The following is a 24,101-nucleotide window of genomic DNA, read 5'->3' as shown; positions in this document are numbered from 1 at the left end:
CTGGGTGACCAGAGGAGGGTGACGTGTGTGCCCAGTAGATCAGACGATCACGGATAAGAGCAGGCACGTACTGTAGCCCATCTGGACACTGAGGTGGAGAGGGATCCGTGTGTAATGCCTGCTCTATATCCGCGTCCATCGCCCATACTACCGGCGCCACAATGCAGGAGGCCGGCAGTATGGGGATGTTGTTGCTGGGCCTCTCCTCTGTGTCATACAGCCGGGACAGTGCATCTGCCTTTACGTTCTTCATACCCGGGATGTATGATAGAGTGAAATCAAACCGGGTGAAGAACAGGGCCCACCTGGCCTGGCGAGGATTCAGCCTCCTCGCTGCCCGGATGTACTCCAGGTTACGGTGGTCCATCCAGACGAGGAAAGGGTGTTTCGCCCCCTCGAGCCAATGCCTCCACACGGTCAAATCTCGGACAACAGCCAACAGCTCCCATTCACCAACGCCGTAGTTCTGCTCCGCCGGGCTGAGCTTCTTCGAGAAGAACGTACAGGGGCGGAGCTTGGGTGGCGTACCGAAGCGTTGAGACAGGACAGCTCCTATCCCAACCTCGGAAGCATCCACCTCCACTACGAACGGTAGTGATGAATCGGGGTGGGCCAGTACTGGGGCTGAGGTGAACAGACCCCGCAGTTTGCTGAAGGCCAGGTCAGCCTCAGCAGACCAGCGGAGCCGGGACGGCCCACCCTTCAACAGGGAGGTAATGGGAGCTGCGACCTTGCCAAAACCCCGGATAAAACCCGGATAGTAGTTGGCAAAGCCAAGGAAGCGCTGCACCTCCTTAACCGTGGTTGGAGTCGGCCAATTACGCACGGCTGAAATGCGATCTCCCTCCATCTCCACACCTGAAGTGGAAATATGGTATCCAAGGAAGGAGACGGACTGCTGGAAAAACATACACTTCTCTGCCTTAGCATAAAGGTCATTTTCCAACAGTCGGGCCAGCACCTTGCAAACCAGGGACACATGCTCGGCATGTGTAGCGGAATACACCAGGATGTCATCGATGTAGACCACTACACCGCGACTGAAACACCTCGTTCACAAAGGACTGGAAAACTGAGGGAGCATTCATCAAACCATAGGGCATCACCAGGTATTCATAATGCCCCGTGGTTGTGCTGAATGCTATCTTCCACTCATCTCCTTCTCGGATACGTACCAGGTTGTACGCACTCCTGAGATCTAATTTGGTGAAGAAGCTCGCCCCATGCATTGATTCAATCACTGAAGGAATGAGGGGGAGAGGATAACTAAATCTTATTGTCTCCCTGTTCAGTGTTCGATAATCAATGCACGGGCGCATACCTCCGTCCTTCTTTTTCACAAAGAAGAAACTCGAGGAGGCGGGTGAAGTGGAGGGACGTATATACCCCTGGCGTAGGGACTCGTGACGTATGTCTCCATAGCCACCGTTTCAGCCTGTGACAGGGGGTATATATGACTCCTGGGAGGTACAGCGTCTACCCGGAGGTTTATCGCGCAATCCCCTGCCCGATGAGGTGGTAACTTAGTCGCCTGTGTTTTAGAGAACGCTTGCGCCAGATGGAGGTATTCAGGGGGAATGCACACGGTGGAGGTACTGTCTGGACTTTCCACCGTGGTTGCACCAACGGAAACACCTAGACACCTACCCTGACACTCTCGCGACCACCCCGTGAGAATCCTCTGCGGCCATGAGAAGGTGGGATTGTGGAGTGCTAACCAAGGGATACCTAATACCACAGGGAAAGCAGGAGACTCAATAATGGAAAAAGTAACCTGCTCACAATGAGACTCCTGGGTAATCATGGTGACTGGTGCAGTAACTTCCTTAACCAACCCGGACCCTAATGGTCGACTATCAAGTGCTCTGATGGGGCGTGGAATGGATAGGGGAATCAATGGAATGCCTATACGGCAGGGTTCTTCAATTCCGGTCCTGGAGGGCCGAAACACTTCTGTTTTTTATTTCTACCTGGTAGTTAATTGCACTCACCTGGTGTCCCAGGTCTGAATTAGCCCCTGATTAGAAGGAGAGGATGAAAAACTGAGGTGTTTCGGCCCTCCAGGACCGGAATTGAAGAACCCTGCAATACGGTGTGCGAAGGCCCTGTCCATAAAGTTCCCAGCTGCGCCTGAATCGACTAGCGCCTTACACTGGGGAACTACCATGTGCTCAGGAAAGGATATGTGTATTTTACAGTGCGCAGCAGAGGGCTCTGAACGAGTGTGGGTGTTCGATACCTGGGGTGATGCGAGAGTGCCCTGCCTGCCGCCTCCAAACCCAGAAGAGCGTTGACGAAAACGTGTGGTGAAATGTCCCTTCGCGCCACCAGTATGGCACTGGCGCTGTCGTCCTCCGCTCTCTCGGCTATCGGTTCAACCCATCTCCATCGGTTCTGGATCCGAGTCGGCCGGGATGGAAACGGGCAGACCTCCTCCAGGACGTCCTCTGGTTGCCAGCAGGTTGTCCAAACGAATGGCCATGTCCACCAGTTGCGAGAAGGACAACATGGTGTCACGGCAGGCTAGCTCCCGCTTCGTCGACCACCCCGTGTGCCCCCCCCCAAAGAAAATTATTGGGGTTGCCTCTGGGGTCTCCTTCGTCGTTTCGCATTTTGGAGTCGCCGTCTTTTCTCTCTCGCTGCCTCTGTTTGCTCCCAAGGATGGCGATCCATACCATCCTGGATCTCCTCCCACGTCCATGATCCTTTTCCTTCCAGTATCTCCTCCCATGTCCAGGTTTCTTGCTTTTCCTGGGCACGCTGCTTGGTCCATTGGTGGTGGGATCTTCTGTCACGTTCGTTGAGTACAGGATTGGACCAAGGTGCAGCATGGAATGCATACATGTTTATTTATGAAGTTAACACACGACAAAACAACAAACGCAACGTAATGTAATGTGAAGCTCACAATGGCTACACACAAACAAGCCAAACAAGAGTCAAGATCCCACAACATAGGTAGGCAAAATGGCTACCTAAGTATGATCCCGATCCCCAATCAGAGACAACGATCGACAGCTGCCTCTGATTGGGAACCACACCCGGCCAACATAGAAATCCACAACATAGATATACACATACATAGATATTCACACCCTGTCCAACCCAACTTGCGAACTCTATGTCAGGGCGTGACAACAAGGACATTTCTAAGTGACCACAAACTTTTGAACGGTAGTGTAAATGTGATATTTCAGTTTTGTATTGTTAATACATTTGTAAAAATTTATATTGGTTCTACAGACAGATTAGTCTTCTCTTTTCAGCTTTAGGCATTTGCTTTCCAAACTGTGCGTTTTTCCCGCGACCAACCATATAAATATAATTAATAGATGGCAGTTCCCATTCAAGTCAGGACTGGCAGCCATTGTTAGGGTAACCATGAGTTTAACGGTCAAATTGCCATGATATGTTTTGCTCAGAAAACTTGGGGGGCAAATAAAACCACCCATGGGCCAAATTCGGCTCACGGGCACCAGTTGGGGAACCCTGATATATACTGTATATATAATATATACTGTATACACTGAGTGTACAAAACACCTTCCTAATATTGAGTTGCACCTCCTTTGCCCTCAGAACTGCCTCAATTCATCGGGGCATGGACTCTACAAGGTGTTGAAGGCGTTTCACAGGGATGCTGGCCCATGTTGACTCCAATTCTTCCCACAGTTGTGTCAAGTGGACCATTCTTGATACACACGGGAAACTGTTGATTGTGAAAAACCCAGCAGCATTGCAGTTCTTTTCACACTCAAACCGGTGCGCCTGGCACCTAGTACCAGACCCTGTTCAAAGGCACTTCAATATTTTGTCTTGCCCATTCACCTGCTGAAATGGCATACATACACAATCCATGTCTCAATTGTCTCAAGACTTAAAAATCCTTATTTAGCCTGTCTCCTCCCCTTCATCTATGCTGATTGAAGTGGATTTAACAGGTGACATCAATAAGGGATCATAGTTTTCTCCTGGATTCACCTGGTCAGGAAAGAGCATGTTTCTAATGTTTTGTACACTCAGTGTTATTTTCTTGATTTTAGCTGCCTCTTGGGCCCGCAACGGGCCTAGGCCATCATGGGCTTCAGCCTCGGTAAAATCCTGCATTAATCTGGCCCTGATTAGGACTATGATCCTTGTAGGGAACCTATGGAAAAAATCTTTGACAATTGAGTTATTGAGTCATTATTGGAAGATGTCTTTTACAGTGTGCACTTTTATTTACCTATCCAACGTGTGGGCCTGATTCAATTAATCATACCGCCCGATCATACCGCCCGATGCTCATTGTGTCACTAGTTTCTAACGCCCTCTACTCTGAACCAGTGCAGTGCATCGGCTCCACCGCAGCTCCACCCATACTGTGTCGAACGGATTAAGGTTCTCTTCTGTTCTGCGAAGTGTGTAAAGCGCCGGTGAGTCACAGTCCTGTGAGTAATTTTCTTGGAATTTAAGGAAAAATAACTTCGGACATTGTCACTTGACATTGTCGCGCTGCGACTGTAGTTTAGTTAAATTAATGTGATGTTGTGTCATTAGATGGTTTGCCAATATAACCAGAAACCAGAAACTGGCGAATTATTTGAAGTCGGACGAATCTGCATTAACTTCAAAGAGGGGACAATAATTGGTGTAGCCTAATATCACAGGAATATAGCTGTGACAGATAGGGACCTGTTTTATAACTTTTGCTTTGGAGAAGATACGGCGTCGTGGAGGGAAGGTGAGTGTTGACATTGTGCGCAGGTTAACGGATTAAGTTTCATGTAATCCGATCACTATCGCATAGTCTATTGACCTGTGTGGCTTGCCTTGTTTACCTGCTATCAATAAGACCATGACGACCAGAAAGGTGTATTTATGTTGGCTAACTGGGTAGATAAAATCCACATCTGTATAGTTTATTTAAAACATGTTAATTGGCACAGGTAAGGTAGCCCACAGTGGCTGACCAGACCTGGACAGTTTAAAGATTATTTTTGTTCTCTATCACATCATCACCATCATCATACCTTACTGTATTATTTCTCACTGTAGCCTAAAACTCTTGGTCAACCCTTACAATAATTTGCACTAATACCTAGTTAAATAGAAATTGAATTCACTTGCATAATTACCAAATAACTACACAGTAACTGTACTAGTAACCAATGCAAAAATAACTGGATCAGTTGCTTCAATTCTAGTTTAATTAGTTGTTTTATGCACTGTGTCTGCAATTACAGTGTAGGCCTAGCTGAGTAATTACACAATGGTTACTATATAGTTACAGATTGCAGAAGGGCAACTTTATGCAAAGTGTTTCCCAACTCATATCTCCTATAACCAGAGTTAAATTCAATGCCAAATTAAGAAATGGCTCATAGTTACATTTGGGTCCTCTGCCATATAGGATTGTGCCAGCGAAGACATCATGACATGAAACATCTCTGGGCTGCTATTATCTGTCTGTCTAGCTTGGTCCTGTCTGGAGATTATGATTTCTGAGAGAATATCAACATTTATGAATGCACCCACCAATCTATTTTAATACAATTCATATTGAGTCCTTTTTTGAAATGTTTACATTCTAATAAGTTATAGACTACCTGAAATCTTTTCAGCAGGTGTTGGCCAACCAGGTTGTGATGTGGATCTCTTCCTATCTTTGTCCTGTAGCAGATCCATCAGTTGGCTACTTTATTCAGGTTTAGAGAGAAGGTTGTGATGCGCTCTAGTAATCGCAGCAGCCAAACGCACCAGGGCAGTTGTAACATCTCAGCAATGGGCAACTTTAGGTTCTCCATTTTAATTAATTGGGTCAATTAAGTTGTCAGTCTTTTTGCCTTTGAGAATCTGGTCAAGAGACTATACACTCTTAGAAAAAAGGGTTCCAACAGGGTTCTTCGGTTGTCCCCATAGGAGAACCCTTTTTGGTTCCATGAAGAACCCTTTTTGGTTCCAGGTTGAAACCTTTTGGGTTCCATGTAAAACCCTCTGTGGGAAAAGGTTCTACATGGAACTCCAAAAGGTTCTAATTGGAACCAAAAGGGTTCTACCTGGAACCAAAAATAGTTATTCAAAGGGTTCTCCTATGGGGACAGCCAAAGTACCCTTTTAGGTTCTAGATAGCACCTTTTTTTCAAAAAATTTAGAGACACTGCTTTTGTAACAACACTTTCCAGTCTGTATCTTACCCTGCCTTTCCCAACCTATGTCATCATGAGGTTATTATCTGTCAGGTCTGAATCATCATTAATGAATTAATGATTAGGCCTCTACGTGGCAGACTGCGTGGATGATCAAATGCAGGCCAAGAGGTTAAACAGCGTTGCTACTAAGGGACATCTCAATATGCTATAAGTAACATCCTCCCACTACCTGATAAAGTCAGGTACATAACACAGCGTCAGCAAAGGCTATTTCTGGCACCAGCCACCTCAGCGATGATTGATTTCACATGTAGTATGAGTCATATCTGAACCCATGGTTTGAATGATGAGGACAGTGCTAGTAAATGTTCAATGTCTTCCCACCCCTTTGATGAGTAGCTATAATGAGAACATTGCTCTAATGAAAACCCTAATGTGGGGCGGTGAATACACTGAATGAGAGATCCAGGAATGAATAACTTATGTAATATATTTTTAATGAGGGAATTAATTAATGATGAGGGAGCCTGTAAATAAGTGACACTGAGCGATATAAAGGGCTAATTTGAAACATATCCATGGCAGAGACTCAGTGGATTATTCTATGAATAACCATGGGCTGATGATTCTAATGACACAGGCAACTTTGACATGTGCTGTCATCTGAGAGGCCAATTCTAGAACACTGCTATCGTCTGAGAGGATGGTCTGATTATCAAGCATTTCCTTTCTGTCAAGGCGTCAGTGTAATGCGGTAGGCGAAGTCAGGCGCAGGACACAGAGCTAATCAAAAGGCGTACTTTACTCGTAGGTAAAAGAATGAACAACAACCTCCACGCAGGGAGGGAACAAACCCGCACACTAACGACAACCAAAACATGAACAAACACGCACAACACACAGTGTGAGACAGAGGGTTAAATAGGGAAGACATAACTACATAATGGGAAAAAGGTGTGACCAATTAAGACAAAACAAGTCGAACATAGATACATGGATCGGTAGCAGCTAGTACTCCGGTGATGACGAACGCCGAAGCCTGCCCGAGCAAGGAGGAGGGGCAGTCCGTGACACTTTCTCTGTCTTAACCTTGTTATATGGATTAAGGTCACCAGTGATTTACTAACAATATGTCCCCCATTAGTCCCCCGAGAGAGGTGGAATATGGTACATGGCCTGGGATAGAGATAGCACTTCTAAAGAGGACATGATAGTATAGGGGATGCATGATGCTTGTACTCATCAACATCGAGCATAGTATCATTTCTGTGCTTGTAATGACACATGGATCACTGCTTCCTGGTGAACCATAGCAAAGAAAGTAATTTAGCTACACCTCATATGATTGGCTACTCCTTAGGCTGGTATAATTGCCTTGGAAAGGAAAAGGTTTATATCAGTGGAGGTCGGTGACGTTTAAGATGAGGGAGGACAATAAAAATAAAAAAAACATTATGAGCATGGCCTTATTTCTATTACATCATATTGGATGAATGTCATTCATATTCCATTCACCCAGCTCAATGTATATCGATAGGTTTAGGCTACTACATGATACTCAAATTTTCCATTTACCCGTCATGAGGTTGCTACAACCTAGCCTATGAATGAAAGTTTACAACGTACTGTAGGTGCACAGGTTGAGAGAAAAATTGGAGTAATCAAGGTGACAGACAGTGACACATTCAATACCGCCTTGCACACTCTTCCCTGCATCTAGCTGATCTAGGGACCTATGGCAGTCTCTATGGGGGTGCCATTTCTCCGTGTATATCAATGATGTCGCTCTTGCTGCTGGTGACTCTCAGATCCACCTCTACGCAGACGACACCATTTTGTATACATCTGGCCCTTCATTGGACACTGTGTTAACAAACCTCCAAATGAGCTTCAATGCCATACAACACTACTTAAGTAGCCTCCAACTGCTGTTAAACACTAGTAAAACTAAATGCATGCTCTTCAATCGAACGCTGCTGGCACCCGCCCACGCGACTAGAATCACTACTCTCGACGGGTCTGACCTAGAGTATGTGGACAACTACAAATACCTAGCTGTCTGGTTAGACTGTAAACTCTCCTTCCAGACTCACATTAAGAATCTCCAATCCAAAGTTAAATCTAGAATTGGCTTCCTATTTCGCAACAAAGCCTCCTTCACTCATGCTGCCAAACATGCCCTCGTAAAACTGACTATCCTACCGATCCTTGACTTCGGCAATGTCATTTACAAAATAGCCTCCAACACTCTACTCAGCAAATTGGATGTAGTCTATCACAGTGCCATCCGTTTTGTCTCCAAAGCCCCATACACTACCCACCACTGTGACCTGTACGCTCTTGTTGGCTGGTCCTCACTACATGTTCGTCGTCAAACCCACTGGCTCCAGGCCATCTATAAATCACTGCTAGGCAAATCCCCGCCTTATCTTAGCTCATTGGCCACCATAGCAGCACCCACCCGTAGTCTGCGCTCCAGCAGGTATATCTCACTGGTCATCCCCAAAGCCAACACCTCCTTTGGCCGCCATTCCTTCCAGTTCTCTGCTGCCAATGACTGGAACGAATTGCAAAAATCTCTGAAGCTGGAGACTCTTATCTCCCTCACTAACTTTAAGCATCAGTTGTCAGAGCACCTTACCGATCACTGCACCTGTACACAGCCCATCTGAAATTAGCCCACCCAACTACCTCATCCCTATATTGTTATTTATTTTGCTCTTTTGCACCCCAGTATCTCTATTTGTACATAATCTCTTGCACATCTAGCATTCCAGTGTTAATACTAATTGTAATTATTTTGCACTATAGCCTATTTATTGCCTTACCTCCATAACTTGCTACATTTGCACACACTGTATATATATTTTCTGTTGTATTTTTAGACTTTATGTTTTTTTACCCCATATGTAACTCTGTGTTGTTGTTTTTATCGCACTGCTTTGCTTTATCTTGGCCAGGTCGCAGTTGTAAATGAGAACTTGTTCTCAACTGGCTTACTTGGTTAAATAAAGGTAAAAAAAAAAAAAAAAAAAAAGGGTTGCAAACGAGAGTTTCTATTGGACAAATTACTTTTTCCACATTTTGTTACGTTACAGCGTTATTCTAAAATTGATTAAATTGTTACACACAATACCCCATAATGACAAAGCAAAAACTGGTTTTTAGAAATGTTTGCAAATGTATTAAAAATAAAAAATAAAAAAATTACATTTACATAAGTATTCAGACCCTTTAATCAGTACTTTGTTGAAGCACCTTTGGCAGCGATTACAGCCTCAAGGCTTCTTGGGTATGACGCTACAAGCGTCGCACACCTGTATTTGGGGAGTTCCTCCCATTCTTCTCTGCAGATCCTCTCAAGCTATGTCAGGTTGGATGGGGAGCGTCGCTGCACAGCTATTTTCAGGTCTCTCCAGAGATATTCCATTGGGTTCAAGTCTGGGTTCTGGCTGGGCCACTCAAGGACATTCAGAGACTTGTCCCGAAGCCACTCCTGCATTGTCTTGGCTGTGTGCTTAGGGTCGTTGTCCTGTTGGAAGGTGAACCTTCGCCCCAGTCTGAGGTCCTGAGTGCTCTGGAGCAGGTTTTCATCAAGGATCTCTCTGCACTTTGCTCCATTAATCTTTCCCTCGATCCTGACTAGTCTTCCAGTCCCTGCTGCTGAAAAACATCCCACAGCATGATGCTGCCACTACAATGCTTCACCGTAGAGATGGTGCAAGGTTTCCTCCAGACGTAACGCTTGGCATTCAGGCCAAAGAGTTCAATCTTGGTTTCATCAGACCAGAGAATCTTGTTTCTCATGGTCTGAGAGTCCTTTAGGTACCTTTTGGCAAACTTCAAGCTGGCTGTCACGTGCCTTTTACTGAGGAGTGGCTTCCGTCTGGCCACTCTACCATAAAGGCCTGATTTGGTGGAGTGCTGCAGAGATGGTTGTCCTTCTCCCATGTCCACAGAGGAACTCTGGAGCTCTGTCAGAGTGACCATCGGGTTCTTGGTCACCTCTCTGACCAAGGCCCTTCTCCCCCGATTGCTCAGATTGGCCAGGCGGCCAGCTCTAGGAAGAGTCTTGTTGGTTCCAAACTTCTTTAATTTAAGAATGATGGAGACCACTGTGTTCCTGGAGATATTCAATGTTGCAGAATTTTCATGTTACCCTTCCCCAGATCTGTGCTACGACACCATCCTGTCTCGGAGCTCTACGGACAATTCCTTCAACCTCATGGCTTGGTTTTTGCTCTGACATGCACTGTTAGCTGTGGGACCTTATATAGACAGGTGTGTGCCTTTCCAAATAATGTCAAATTAATTGAATTTACCACAGGTGGACTCCAATCAAGTTGTAGAAACATCTCAAAGATGATCAATGGAAACAGGATGCACCTGAGCTCAATTTTGAGTCTCATAGCAAAGGGTATGAATACTTATGTAAATAAGGTATTTCTGTATTTTATTTTTAATGAATGTGCAAAAATGTAAAAAAAACTGTTTTCACTTTGTCATTATGGGGTATTGTGTGTAGATCAGTGGTGGAAAAAGTGACAATTGTCATACTTGAGTAAAAGTATAATAATTTCAAATTCTCTATATTAAGCAAAACAGACAGCGCCATTTTCTTGTTTTTTTATTTACGGATAGCCAGGGGCACACTCCAACACTCAGACATAATTTACAAACGAAGCGTTTGTGTTTATTGAGTCCGCCAGATCAGAGGCAATAGGGATGACCAGGGATGTTCTCTTGACAAGTGAGTGAATTTAACAATTTTCCTGTCCTGCTAGCTATTCAAAATATAACGAGTACTTTTGGGTGTCAGGTTATAATGTATGGAGTACATTATTTTCATTAGGAATGTAGTGAAATAAAAGTAAAAGTTGTCAAAAATATAAATAGTAAAGTAAAGTAAAGTAAAGTACAGATACCCCCAAAAACTACTTAAGTAGTACTTTATAGTATTTTTACACCACTGGTGTAGATTGATGAGGATTTAAAAAAATGTAATCCATTTTAGAATAAGTCTGTAACGTAACAAAAAGTGAAGGGGTCTGAATACTTTCCGAATGCACTGTATATACAAAAGTATGTGGACACCCCTTCAAATTAGTGGATTCGGCTATTTCAGCGACAGCCATTGCTGACAGGTGAATAAGAGGAGAATGCTACCTGCCCAAATGCATAGTGCCAACTGTAAAGATGGTGGAAGAGGAAGAAAGGTCTGGTGCTGTTTTTCATGGTTCGGGCTAGGCCCCTTAGTTTCAGTAAAGGGAAATCTTAACGCTACAGCATACAATGACATTATAGACGATTCTGTGCTTCCAATTTTGTAGCAACAGTTTGTGGAAGAACCTTTCCTGTTTCAGCATGATATTGCCCTAATGCACAAAGCGAGGTCCATACAGAAATAGTTTGTTGAGATCGGTGTGGAAGAACTTGACTGGCCTGCACAGAGCCCTGACTTTAACCCCATCGAACACCATTGGGATTAATTGTAATGCCAACTGTGAGCCAGGCCTAATCGCCCAACATCATTGACCAACCTCACTAATGCTCTTGTGGCTGAACGGAAGCAAGTCCCCGCAGCAATGTTCCAACATCTAGTGGAAAGCCTTCCCAGAAGAGTGGAGGCCGTTATAGCAGCAAAGGGGGGGACCAACTCCATATTAATGCCCATGATTTTGGAATGAGATGTTCGACGAGAAGGTGTCCACATACCTTTGGTCATGTACAGTTGAAGTCGGAAGTTTACATACACCTTAGCCAAATACATTTAAACATTTTTCACAATTCCTGACATTTAATCCTAGTAAACATTCCCTGTTTTAGGTCAGTTAGGATCACCACTTTATTTTAAGAATGTGAAATGTCAGAATAATAGTAGAGTGATTTATTTCAGCTTTTATTTCTTTCATCACATTCCCAGTGGGTCAGAAGTTTACATACACTCAATTAGTATTTGGTAGCATTGCCTTTAAATTGTTTAACTTGGGTCAAACGTTTTGGGTAGCCTTCTACAAGCTTCCCACAGTAAGTTGGGTGAATTTTGGCCCATTCCTCCTCACAGAGTTGGTGTAACTGAGTCAGGTTTGTAGGCCTCCTTGCTCGCACACGCTTTTTCAGTTCTGCCCACAGATTTTCTATAGGATTGAGGTCAGGGCTTTGTGATGGCGACTCCAATACCTTGACTTTGTTGTCCTTAAGCCACTTTGCCACAACTTTGGAAGTATGCTTGGGGTCATTGTCCATTTGGAAGACCCGTTTGCGACCAAGCTTTAACTTCCTGACTGATGTCTTGAGATGTTGCTTCAATATATCCACATAAGTTTCCTTCCTCATGATGCCATCTATTTTGTGTAGTGCACCAGTCCCTCCTGCAGCAAAGCACCCCCACAGCATGATGCTGCCACCCCCGTGCTTCACGGTTGGGATGGTGTTCTTCGGCTTGCAAGCACCCCCTTTTTCCTCCAAACATAATGATGGCCATTATGGCCAAACAGTTCTATTTTTGTTTCATCAGACCAGAGGAAATTTCTCCAAAAAGTACGATCTTTGTCCCCATGTGCAGTTGCAAACCGTGGTCTGGCTTTTTTATGGCGGTTTTGGAGCAGTGGCTTCTTCCTTGCTGAGCGGCCTTTCAGGTTATGTCGATATAGGACTCGTTTTACTGTGGATATAGATACTTTTGTACCTGTTTCCTCCAGCATTGGTCCTTTGCTGTTGTTCTGGGATTGATTTGCACTTTTTGCACCAAAGTACGTTCATCTCTAGGAGACAGAACGCGTCTCCTTCCTGAGCGGTATGACGGCTGCATGGTCCCATGGTGTTTATACTTGCGTACTATTGTTTGTACAGATGAATGTGGTACCTTCAGGCATTTGGAAATTGTTCCCCAGGATGAACCAGACTTGTGGAGGTCTACAATTTTTTTTCTGAGTTCTTGGCTGATTTATTTTGATTTTCCCATGATGTCAAGCAAAGAGGCACTGAGTTTGAAGGTAGGCCTTGAAATACATCCACAGGTACACCTCCAATTAACTCAAATGATGTCAATTAGCCTATCAGAAGCTTCTAAAGCCATGACATCATTTTCTGGAATTTTCCAAGCTGTTTAAAGGCACAGTCAACTTAGTGTATGTAAACTTCTGACCCACTGGAATTGTGATACAGTGAATTATAAGTGAAATAATCTGTCTGTAAACAATTGTTGGAAAAATTACTTGCATCATGCACAAAGTAGATGTCCTAACCGACTTGCCAAAACTATAGTTTGTTAACAAGAAATGTGTGGAGTGGTTGAAAAACGAGTTTAATGACTCCAACCTAAGTGTATGTAAACTTCTGACTTCAACTGTATACTGTACAAAAATATAAACGCAACATGTGAAGTGTTGGTCCCATGTTTCGTTTGCTGAAATAAAATACCCCAGAAATGTTCCATACGCAAAAAAAGCTTATTTCTCTCAAATGTTGTGCACAAATTTGTTTACTTACCTGTTAGTGAGCATTTCTCCTTTGCCAAGATAATCAATCCACCTGACAGGTGTGGCATATCAAGAAGCTGATTAAACATCATGATAATTACACAGGTGCACCTTGTGCTGGGGACAATAAAAGGCCACTCTAAAATATGCATTTTTGTCACACAACACAATGTCACAGATGTCTCAAGTTTTGTGGGAGCATGCAATTGGCATGATGACTGCAGGAATGTCCACCAGAGCTGTTGGCAGATAATTGATTGTTAATTTTTCTAACATAAGCCGCCTCCAACATCGTTTTAGAGAATTTCGCAGTACGTCCAACTGGCCTCACAACCTCAGACCATGTGTATGGCATCGTGTGGGCGAGCGGTTTGCTGATGTCAACATTGTGAACAGAGTGCCCCATGGTTGTGGTGGGGTTATGGTATGGGCAGGCATAAGCTTCGGACAACGAACACAATTGCATTTTATCGATTGCCAATGAATGGACAAAAATCTTGAGGCCCATTGTGAGGCCCATTTTTTTAAAGGTACAGTGGGGAGAACAAGTATTTTATACACTGCCGATTTTGCAGGTTTTCCTACTTACAAAGCATGTAGAGGTCTGTAATTTTTATCATAGGTACACTTCAACTGTGAGAGACGGAATCGAAAACAAAAATCCAGAAAATCACATTGTATGATTTTAAAGTAATTAATTTGCATTTTATTGCATGACATAAGTATTTGATACATCAGAAAAGCAGAACTTAATATTTGGTACAGAAACCTTTGTTTGCAATTACAGAGATCATACGTTTCCTGTAGGTCTTGACCATGTTTGCACACACTGCAGCAGGGATTTTGGCCCACTCCTCCATACAGACCTTCTCCAGATCCTTCAGGTTTCGGGGCTGTCGCTGGGCAATACGGACTTTCAGCTCCCTCCAAAGATTTTCTATTGGGTTCAGGTCTGGAGACTGGCTAGGCCACTCCAGGACCTTGATATGCTTCTTACGGAGCCACTCCTTAGTTGCCCTGGCTGTGTGTTTCGGGTCGTTGTCATGCTGGAAGACCCAGCCACGACCCATCTTCAATGCTCTTACTGAGGGAAGGAAGTTGTTGGCCAAGATCTCGCGATACATGGCCCCATCCATCCTCCCCTCAATACGGTGCAGTCGTCCTGTCCCCTTTGCAGAAAAGCATCCCCAAAGAATGATGTTTCCACCTCCATGCTTCATGGTTGGGATGGTGCTCTTGGGGTGGTACTCATCCTTCTTCTTCCTCCAAACACGGCGAGTGGAGTTTAGACCAAAAAGCTATATTTTTGTCTCATCAGACCACATTACTTTCTCCCATTCCTCCTCTGGATCATCCAGAAGGTCATTGGCAAACTTCAGATGGGCCTGGACATGCGCTGGCTTGAGCAGGGGGACCTTGCGTGCGCTGCAGGATTTTAATCCATGACGGCGTAGTGTGTTACTAATGGTTTTCTTTGAGACTGTGGTCCCAGCTCTCTTCAGGTCATTGACCAGGTCCTGCCGTGTAGTTCTGGGCTGATCCCTCACCTTCTTCATGATCATTGATGCCCCACGAGGTGAGATCTTACATGGAGCCCCAGACCGAGGGTGATTGACCGTCATCTTGAACTTCTTCCATTTTCTAATAATTGCGCCAACAGTTGTTGCCTTCTCACCAAGCTGCTTGCCTATTGTCCTGTAGCCCATCCCAGCCTTGTGCAGGTCTACAATTTTATCCCTGATGTCCTTACACAGCTCTCTGGTCTTGGCCATTGTGGAGAGGTTGGAGTCTGTTTGATTGAGTGTGTGGACAGGTGTCTTTTATACAGGTAACGAGTTCAAACAGGTGCAGTTAATACAGGTAATGAGTGGAGAACAGGAGGGGTTCTTAAAGAAAAACTAACAGGTCTGTGAGAGCCGGAATTCTTACTGGTTGGTAGGTGATCAAATACTTATGTCATGCAATAAAATGCAAATTATTTACTTAAAAATCATACAATGTGATTTTTTTTTTCTTTCTGTAATTACAGACCTCTACATGCTTTGTAAGTAGGAAAACCTGCAAAATCGGCAGTGTATCAAATACTTGTTCTCCCCACTGTATCTGTAACCAACAGATGCATATCTGTTATCCCAGTGATGTGCAATCCATAGATTAGGGCCCAATGCATTCATTTCAATTGACTGATTTCCTCATATAAACTGTAACTCAGTAAAATCTTTGAAATTGTTGCATGTTGCGTTTATATTTTTGTTCAGTATTTTGTATGTTTATCCCCGTTTTGTTCCGTTTTCTCCCGTTTAAGAAATGTTTTTCAACAAAATCGGCGGAATGAATACACCCCTGATCATACGCAAACACAGTTCACTTTCATAGCAGCCACATACAAACAGCATCATCATTTTGCTCATTGTATAATTCCTTCTCATATCTACGCACTCTCCTCCTCTTACCTTTTCCCTTCGCTTTTGGACTTCAGTGTACAACACTTCAGCTGTCTGTGACCAGGCGAAAAAACCTTTCCAAGCCAAACCTTCATATCATAACCACTAACCGCTACACACAGCCTACATTGTTTTCTCCATATTAGCTAAATCATAGTCAACATAGCTAGCTACTAGAACTAATGCGTTAGTAAACCCGCTACAATCATGCAGTACAGTTTACAGTCAGCAAGCAGTTTAGCTGTTACACCGTGGGGCCCTGGTGGCAATACATTAATAAAACCAAAAGCTTACCTTGACTTTGAAAATTCCAGTGTTGGATAGCCATAGCCAGCTAGCTAACATAGCATCACTCTCTGCCGGGTGTTTGAGTAGGCTAAACTAGCTAGCTGCATTCGCTAGCTAAGTGAAATTGAAAAGAATACGTATCTCTCTCTCTCTCTCTCTTGCTTCTCCTTCATTTTTAAATAGATACTTTTGTTAAAAACTGTTCAACTATTGTCTTTCTCTCTCTTTGAGTTAACTACTCACCATGTTTTATGCACTGCAGTGCTAGCTACCTGTAGTTTATGCTTTCAGTACTAGATTCATTCTCTGATCCTATGATTGGATGGACAACATGTCAGTTCATGTTGCAAGAGCTCTGATAGGTTGGAGGACGTCCTCCGGAAGTTGTCATAATTACTGTGTAATCTATGGAAGGGGGTGAGAACCATGAGCCTCCTAGGTTTTGTACTGAAGTCATTGTACCCTGAGGAGGACGGAAACTAGCTGTCCTCCGGCTAAACCATGGTGCTACCCTACAGAGTGTTGTTGAGGCTACTGTAGACCATTACAAAACAGTGTGTTTTAGTCAATTATTAGGTGACGTGAATATATTTAGTATAGTTTTATATAAAAATGAAAACTTTTTTTAATGTTTCACTATTAAAAAAAATATATAATTCACTGAGGATGCTCCTCCCCTTCCTCCTCTGAAGAGCCTCCACTGGTTTATATGGTCATTACTTAATGAAGCATCAATCTTATTGTTTGAGATGAATCAGCCCTATTCCTGGACCAGGCTAGATCTGTGAAAGGTTGATAGGGAGCTCGTTCCAGCGTCATGGAAACAGTGGACCTGGTACAGTAGCTTTACACAAACACAGCTGAGCTGAGGAGACCAGATAATACAGTTGTAGCTGCCAGCCACTCACGTTTTCAGTCTCACTCTCTCTCTATCTCTCTGTTCTGAGAATCAGTCTGTCTGTTAGGAGATAAGGAACAGGGGGAAATTCACTGCTCTCTTTGTCTGGGAAGATTACCCAGGAAATGGGCTCCTGTCACTGTTCTATGTCCTCATCTGACAGCCATTCACTAAGAGAACACTGATGCTCACCCGGTCTGCTCACCCGGTCCGCAGGTGTGATTAAAAATACCAATCAATATTTCCGTGCTTATCTCGTTTAGGTTGCCATGGTAGCATTGATTTGATAAATCAACAGAGTGGAGGAGATAGTGGAAAAGTAGCTGTTGGCAATGATTGATACCGTATGTTCTCATGTAGGCTTGATTTTCAGCTTGAGGTCGGGAAAAACGAAGGGGATGTGGCTGACGTGCAAACTGATATATAATTTCCAAATTGGTTTGCATTAAGGTTAGGTTAGAATTAGGTTTAAGGTAAGAGTCAGTTGGTAAGGGTCAGCTGTCAGTAGGATGCTGGTCAGAAAGATCCCTCTACTCTCTCTCCTTGTGGTCGCTGGGTGATCTGTGCATTTCCTGTGCCTTAACATTTTAGTTTCTCTGTAGTTTTTTAAATATTGAATGATGTTACAACTCAACATTGGATTTACTCTGCCTTTATTACTAATAAGTTGTGTGATTGATATCACTGTTGAAGCGTTAATAATTTATTATTAGGATTCCCAGACAACCAGATGGTCACACATAAGTTGTAGCTGTATTAGACAGCCACATATAATCTCCAGCTGTGAGATCTGTTATATTTCACCACATAGATGAGATAATGGAACAAAATTGCAATCATGTTCTGTTTTACATGTAATTATTACTTTTATTGCGTTTTGGAAAGTGCATCACATGTGGTTAGGCGTAGTCTCTCATGACAGCCTCAGCTGATTTGGTTCTGTGTGCCGAGGTTAGGTTTGGCATGATATGTGTTGAATTGAAAGGACGTTGATTTGTCATTTTGTCCATTAAAACATGGTGTTAGTCCTCAGTATCAAGAGAGTTGCCAGAGGATGGATGACGTAGTTCAGTCCTACGGATATATAGTATGATTTCATTTCCCAGTCACACAACATTAAGAATTTATTGTAATAAGAATTTATCACAATAATTGAGGAGATGGCTGCAACTTGATTGTTCACTCTTTTATTATGGAACTAGGCTGCTTTATCCAGCTTTATGTTAATAATTTATGTGAGTATGTTTTACCTACCATCTCTGCTATTTCAGGGCACCTCTCCAGTTTCTTGTTTGTTTATAGCTCATAAATATTTCAGTGGCGTTTGTTTGTGTACTGTAACTACTATCTTCTGGAGGTGTGCTCTGGTTACAGGTTAATACTTCTGGTCTATGGTTTCTAGGCTATTTTGGCTGTGCGTCCAAATGCAGTTAGAAAGAGAACTGAAGGTCAATGGTTCACAAAATGGACTCTTGTTTTGCAACTCTAGACAATTGACCCTTTGGTTGTGTCTGATTCGTACTAAAGTAGTTGCATTGAGCCACTTTCAAAGGTATTGTTTACAGTAATGTTGTATACTGCTGTTTAAATGACTGTCAATATGAAAATGTTGAACCAGAGAGTAATAAAACAAATTATGGACAATGACTCCAGAAATTTTAGGAAATGTTTACATGTTCTCCAGAGGGGCATGAAAAAACTATCTTTGCCAAGAGGACATTTTTAAACACAACCAAGACAACCAATATTTTAAGAAGCATGAGGCGAATGGGAGCTGAACATACTGGGCCTCTTTCTCGAGCAGGCTATTCTTTTAACAGGCCATTCTGAAATGTGCTGATGTGTGCTTGGTTGCCAGGAACTCATTAATCATAGGATGGTTGGAGGCTTCGGGTCGTAGAGTAACCATGATTAGTAAAGAGAGAGAAACCAATCCACTGATCCACAATCCGACTACCCCACTTACATGACTTAGGCACAGAATATTTATGCATGTTTTAAGGTTTTATAGGGTTCCTGTTGTTCCTCACAACGATCACCATGGAGTTCAGTTACTGGAAAGACAGTCACCATATTGAGTAACTGGAGAATATAATAAATGGTATTTTGCACAAACACTCTGACAACTTATTTTAGGCCTATCTTCCTTTAAGTTACTTTATCCTCTCCATATGATCTCTCCAGTTTTGAATTATCTTCAAGCTGTTTCTGTCTTCTTCCCCTGCAGGCTTCCCTGTTCAGTGTGGGATGCTAGCGGACCGGTGGCGAGCCGAGGCTGAAGGAGCATGGTGAAGCACCAACCCTTGCAGCAGGTCTATGAGAAGCAGCTGTGTTTGTCCTTCCTCACAGGGATCTATGGCTGCCGCTGGAAACGCTACCAGCGTTCCCATGACGACAGCTCCAAGGTGAGAGACAAGACTTCTGCAATTGTCACAAGATGTTCTGTTGTGGACAAATGATGGGTGTATTTGTATATTCTCTTGTCATACCAATCAGTGGAATGTCTTAGCGCTAGATTGTCCTGACCTTTAAATGCACCTGCTGGCAACATGCCTGGACTTGTTAAGGAAGACCACTCTAGTCCTCAATCAGTCAAATTACATTATTAAAGGGCTCACTATTTAAAAAGAAGATGGAGAACAAGCTATAGGATGTAAAATACCAGAGTTTTGGGTGCAGGTACAGCCGACTAGCACTAGCTAACGCTACCTACAGTAGCAAACATTTTTTAATATATAATATCGTCAAAAAATAATATTGTGATATGTAACTGTATCGATTTTTTCCCCCATCACTAATAACCAGTAGATGCACTGAATGACCGTTAGCCATAATATCCATTTACCCTCATGGATTGAGGCCCAAACAGAGAATCTGTGCTAATGCTGTTTAACTATGCTTTGAGCTCAATAGAAAACACTTTGGATCTCCTCATCTGACATTTACTGAGCAGCATGAGACCGCAAAACATCAATGGTAATGATGAATTACCAAAATAGGGATTGATAGACCTTCATAAGCATACATTTTATGTATGTGTGTGTGCGTGTGTGCGTGCGTGCATGCGTGTGTGTGTGGTGTGTCTGTGTGTTTGTGTGTGTGTGTACAGCATGTAGGAAAAAAGTGGGCTAGCCTGTTTATTAGGCTGTCATTAACATTATTGCAGCATACCTGATTTAGCCCAATGTACCTAAGTGGAATCAACATGTTTAAACCAGAATGATCTTCCACAAACTGGTTACCGTCTGACGTTAGAATGTTTATGGACTGGCTGCTTTGCGTCAATCTAATTAACATAATAACAAAATCGGCATAAAAATCTGTCTGTTTAAGCTAGAGATATCTATTTTTTGCATGGGCTGCGTCTCAATGCACTGCATCCGCCTATGTTAGCCTTCCGCATCTACGGTGGAAAGTGGCAGAGCTACAGTGCTGTTTGACCGACCAGAAGAAATCCCGAAAATCGTCTTCTCACAAAAACGTCTGTAGCGTCCAAACGGGTTTGGCCTACAAACTAATATGACCACTCTATGGAAAGATGAGACTCTCACGAACAAGATGGTGTTCTCCAAGTACCAGGAAGTTTGGAAGTAGTTTTGTGCCCCAAATAAAGGGGTTAAATATGTGTAAAAAATACATATATTTATATATACTGAACAATAATATAAACGCAACATGCAACAATTTCTAAGATTTTACTGAGCTACAGTTCATATAAGAAATCAGTCAATTGAAATAAATTCATTAGAACCTAATCTATGGATACTCATCTGTTGGTCACAGATACCTTTAAAAATAAGGTAGGGGCGTGGATCATAAAACCAGTCAGTATCTGGTGTGACCACTATTTGCCTCATGCATCTCCTTCGCATAGAGTTGATCAGGCTGTTGATTGTGGCCTGTGGAATGTGGTCCCACTCCTTTTCAATGGCTGTGCGAAGTTGCTGGATATTGGCAGGAACTGGAATACACTGTCGTACACGTCGATCCAGAGCATCCCAAACATGCTCAATGGGTGACATGTCTGGTGAGTATGCAGGCCATGGAAGAACTGGGACATTTTTAGCTTCCAGGAATTGTGTACAGATCCTTGCGACATGGGGCCATGCATTATCATGCTGAAACATGAGGTGATGGCAGCGGATGAATGGCACGACAATGGGCCTCAGGATCTTATCATGGTATCTCTCTGCATTCAAATTGCCATTGATAAAATGCAATTGTGTTCGTTGTCCATAGCTTATGCCTACCCATAACATAACCCCACCGCCACCATGGGGCATTCTGTTCACAACGTTGACATCAGCAAACCGCTAGCCCACACAATGCCATACACGTTGTCGTATTGTTGTGAGGCCAGTTGGACTTACTGCCAAATTCTCTAAAACGAAGTTGGAGGCGGCTTATGGCAGAGAAATTAACATTCAGTTCTCTGGCAACAGCTCTGGTGGACATTCCAATTGCATGCGCTCTCAAAACTTGAGACATCTGTGGCATTGTGTTGTGTGACAAAACTGCACATTTTAGAGTGGCCTTTTATTGTCCCCAGCACAAGGTGCACCTGTGCAATGATCATGCTGTTTAATCAGCTTCTTGATATGCCAAACCTGTCAGGTGGATGGATTATCTTGGTGAAATGCTCACTAACAGGGATGTAAACAAATGTGTGCACAATCATTTTTTTGAAATAAGATTCTTATGCATACGGAACATTTCTGGGATCTTTTATTTCAGCTCATCAAACATGGGACCAACACTTTACATGTTGCATTTATATTTTAGTTCAGTGTATATTCCTGAGCTTTCTTATATCTCCTAGATATAGGACAGACTCGTCAAAACCTTATTCCTTATGACTTCTATTTTGACTGTATATTTTGCTATTTAGGAATGTGTTATTCAATGCATTCATGGGCTATAGCAGTAAAGGCCAAATTCTATATTTTATCAAATCATTTTATATATATATATATATATTTTATACCTACCTTGGTCCTACAATTCTAAATCAAATAGCTAAATGATCCATGGTATGTCCATGTTAAAACAATTCCATATGTTAGTTTAGTCTGAAGTCTGCTTATTGAAGAACTGCCTTATTCAGACCACAGGTGGGTGTGAGTGATGGATGATTTTCCAACACATTTGTTAGTGAGATTATGGCAGCGGCAGCGGCTTGTTTGTAAGCAAAACAAAGCCAGGAGACATACAGGACCACCTGCATGGAAAGAACAGTGACAAAGGAAACTTGACTGAGATACTGTAACCTGACACTTGTGAGATGGAGCACAACAGTATCAGTCAGCCTGCAAGGCAAGAGCCTGCCTGTATGACCTCTACCTTAGGCTTCATAGAGAGAAATAACATACAGTATTATAAGCTTTATAATAAGACATTATAGTTCATACATGCTTATAACAACTAATATTGTGTTATACCTGTCATCTCTCTGTAAAATGTTACAGAGAGGGTGGCAAAGTGTAGAGTGAGTAGTGTGCATTGGTCTAGAGGTCAGTGTGTATATGTGGTCCTCTGTAGCTCAGCTGGTAGAGCACGGTGCTTGTAACGCCAGGGTAGTGGGTTCGATCCCCGGGACCACCCATACACAAAAATGTATGCACGCATGACTGTAAGTCGCTTTGGATAAAAGCGTCTGCTAAATGGCATATTATTATTACTATAACGCTCAACTCCTTTTAAATGGCTAGCAGTTCTGCCCATCCTGCATTGAAACCTGATCACACCTCAGGAATAATTGAACAATTTTCCATACATACATAGAGACAGACAGACAGACAGACATTATTCAGTTGATTCAAAATAATACTTTCCAAGATAAAGTTATTGTCTTGTTATGAAATGCAACTCAAATTCTAAGTTCTGTAAGTTGTGGTCTGTATCAGTGAGGAGTAATTAAACTTTGCTGCTCATTGTAAAGTATTAGCTTTATGGCAGACATTGGCAGTCATAAGCTTAGTGTAGAAGTCAATGGGGTGTTTTAATGTAATGCTTTGACCCAGACTCCCAGCTGTGTGTGACGCAGACTGGAGTATTAGAGCCACTCCTGCTGTACTTGACTTGTCATTGGACTACAAAGACCCAGTAGGTTGTCCATAAATTAGGCCAGTTAGGGAATGTGTGAGCGGGGCATTAATGAAGTGCTGACCAAGAGGAAAAATATGAACACACAGCTGCGCGCCTGCTTAACCTCTCTCCATTTACAAAGCAGAATGCAGTCACTCACACACACATACACACCAAGGTTATTATAGTTTTGTGTTTTTCTATTAGTTTATATTTCTATTAGTTTTAAGATTTTTATTTGAAGTTTAGTTTCAGTTAGTTTTCAAATCTGATTTACTCGTTTTTAGTTAGTTTAAGTTTTATAAAAACATTTCTATTAAGTTTTTATATTATTTGATTTCAGTTTTAGTGTCAGGGACAGAAAGTAGCCTATGCGTGGGAGGCTAGGAGACATTTATGTGTTGTATAGTTTTGGTGTTTTTTGAGATATCACTTCTTGCCACTATGGGGCAGTAATGCACAAGGTGATGGGTCAGGTCCATTGAGCTATAGTCCAAGATAGACACCCGTTGTTTTAAACGTAATCTACTCACGTTCGCATACCCCGTTTCGTGGTGATTGCCATCTGCTTTATAGAGCCGATAACTAGCACTCAGTGCGTACTGGAGCAAGCACGAGCAGTGACGACGTCATCACATCACTCCAGAAGCATGGCAGACATTTAACAAAAATATAAACGCAACATGCAACAATCTCAATGATTTTACAGAGTTACAGTTCATATAAGGAAATCAGTCAATTGAAATAAATAAATTAGGCCCTAATCTATGGAATT

At 42.8% G+C, this 24,101-nt stretch overlaps 1 protein-coding gene across 6 annotated transcripts in view; it reads left to right on the top strand.

Moving 5' to 3' along the window:
• The first annotated feature begins 4,369 nt into the window (after positions 1 to 4,369).
• LOC311136001 (glycerophosphodiester phosphodiesterase domain-containing protein 5-like) overlaps positions 4,370 to 24,101 on the top strand; it is a 66,219-nt gene continuing 46,487 nt past the window's right edge. Inside the window, exons 1-3 of one of the 6 annotated variants that reach the window (XM_084170056.1) lie at positions 17,617 to 17,715; positions 19,245 to 19,343; positions 19,470 to 19,647. In XM_084170056.1, coding sequence (XP_084026182.1) covers positions 19,528 to 19,647 — 120 coding nt within the window. In that variant the 5' untranslated portion in view covers positions 17,617 to 17,715; positions 19,245 to 19,343; positions 19,470 to 19,527. Of the gene's footprint in view, positions 4,724 to 17,616; positions 17,716 to 19,244; positions 19,344 to 19,469; positions 19,648 to 24,101 lie in introns of those variants that run through there. The other 5 variants (XM_084170055.1, XM_084170059.1, XM_084170054.1 and 2 more) reach the window with 5 other exon arrangements.

Source organism: Coregonus lavaretus (genome assembly GCF_964263955.1).
Source record: "Coregonus lavaretus genome assembly, chromosome: 10".
In the NCBI taxonomy this organism is placed as follows: Eukaryota; Metazoa; Chordata; class Actinopteri; order Salmoniformes; family Salmonidae; genus Coregonus; species Coregonus lavaretus.
The sequence above is the reverse complement of the archived record's forward strand: the minus strand, read 5'-3'. Positions and strand labels throughout refer to the sequence as shown.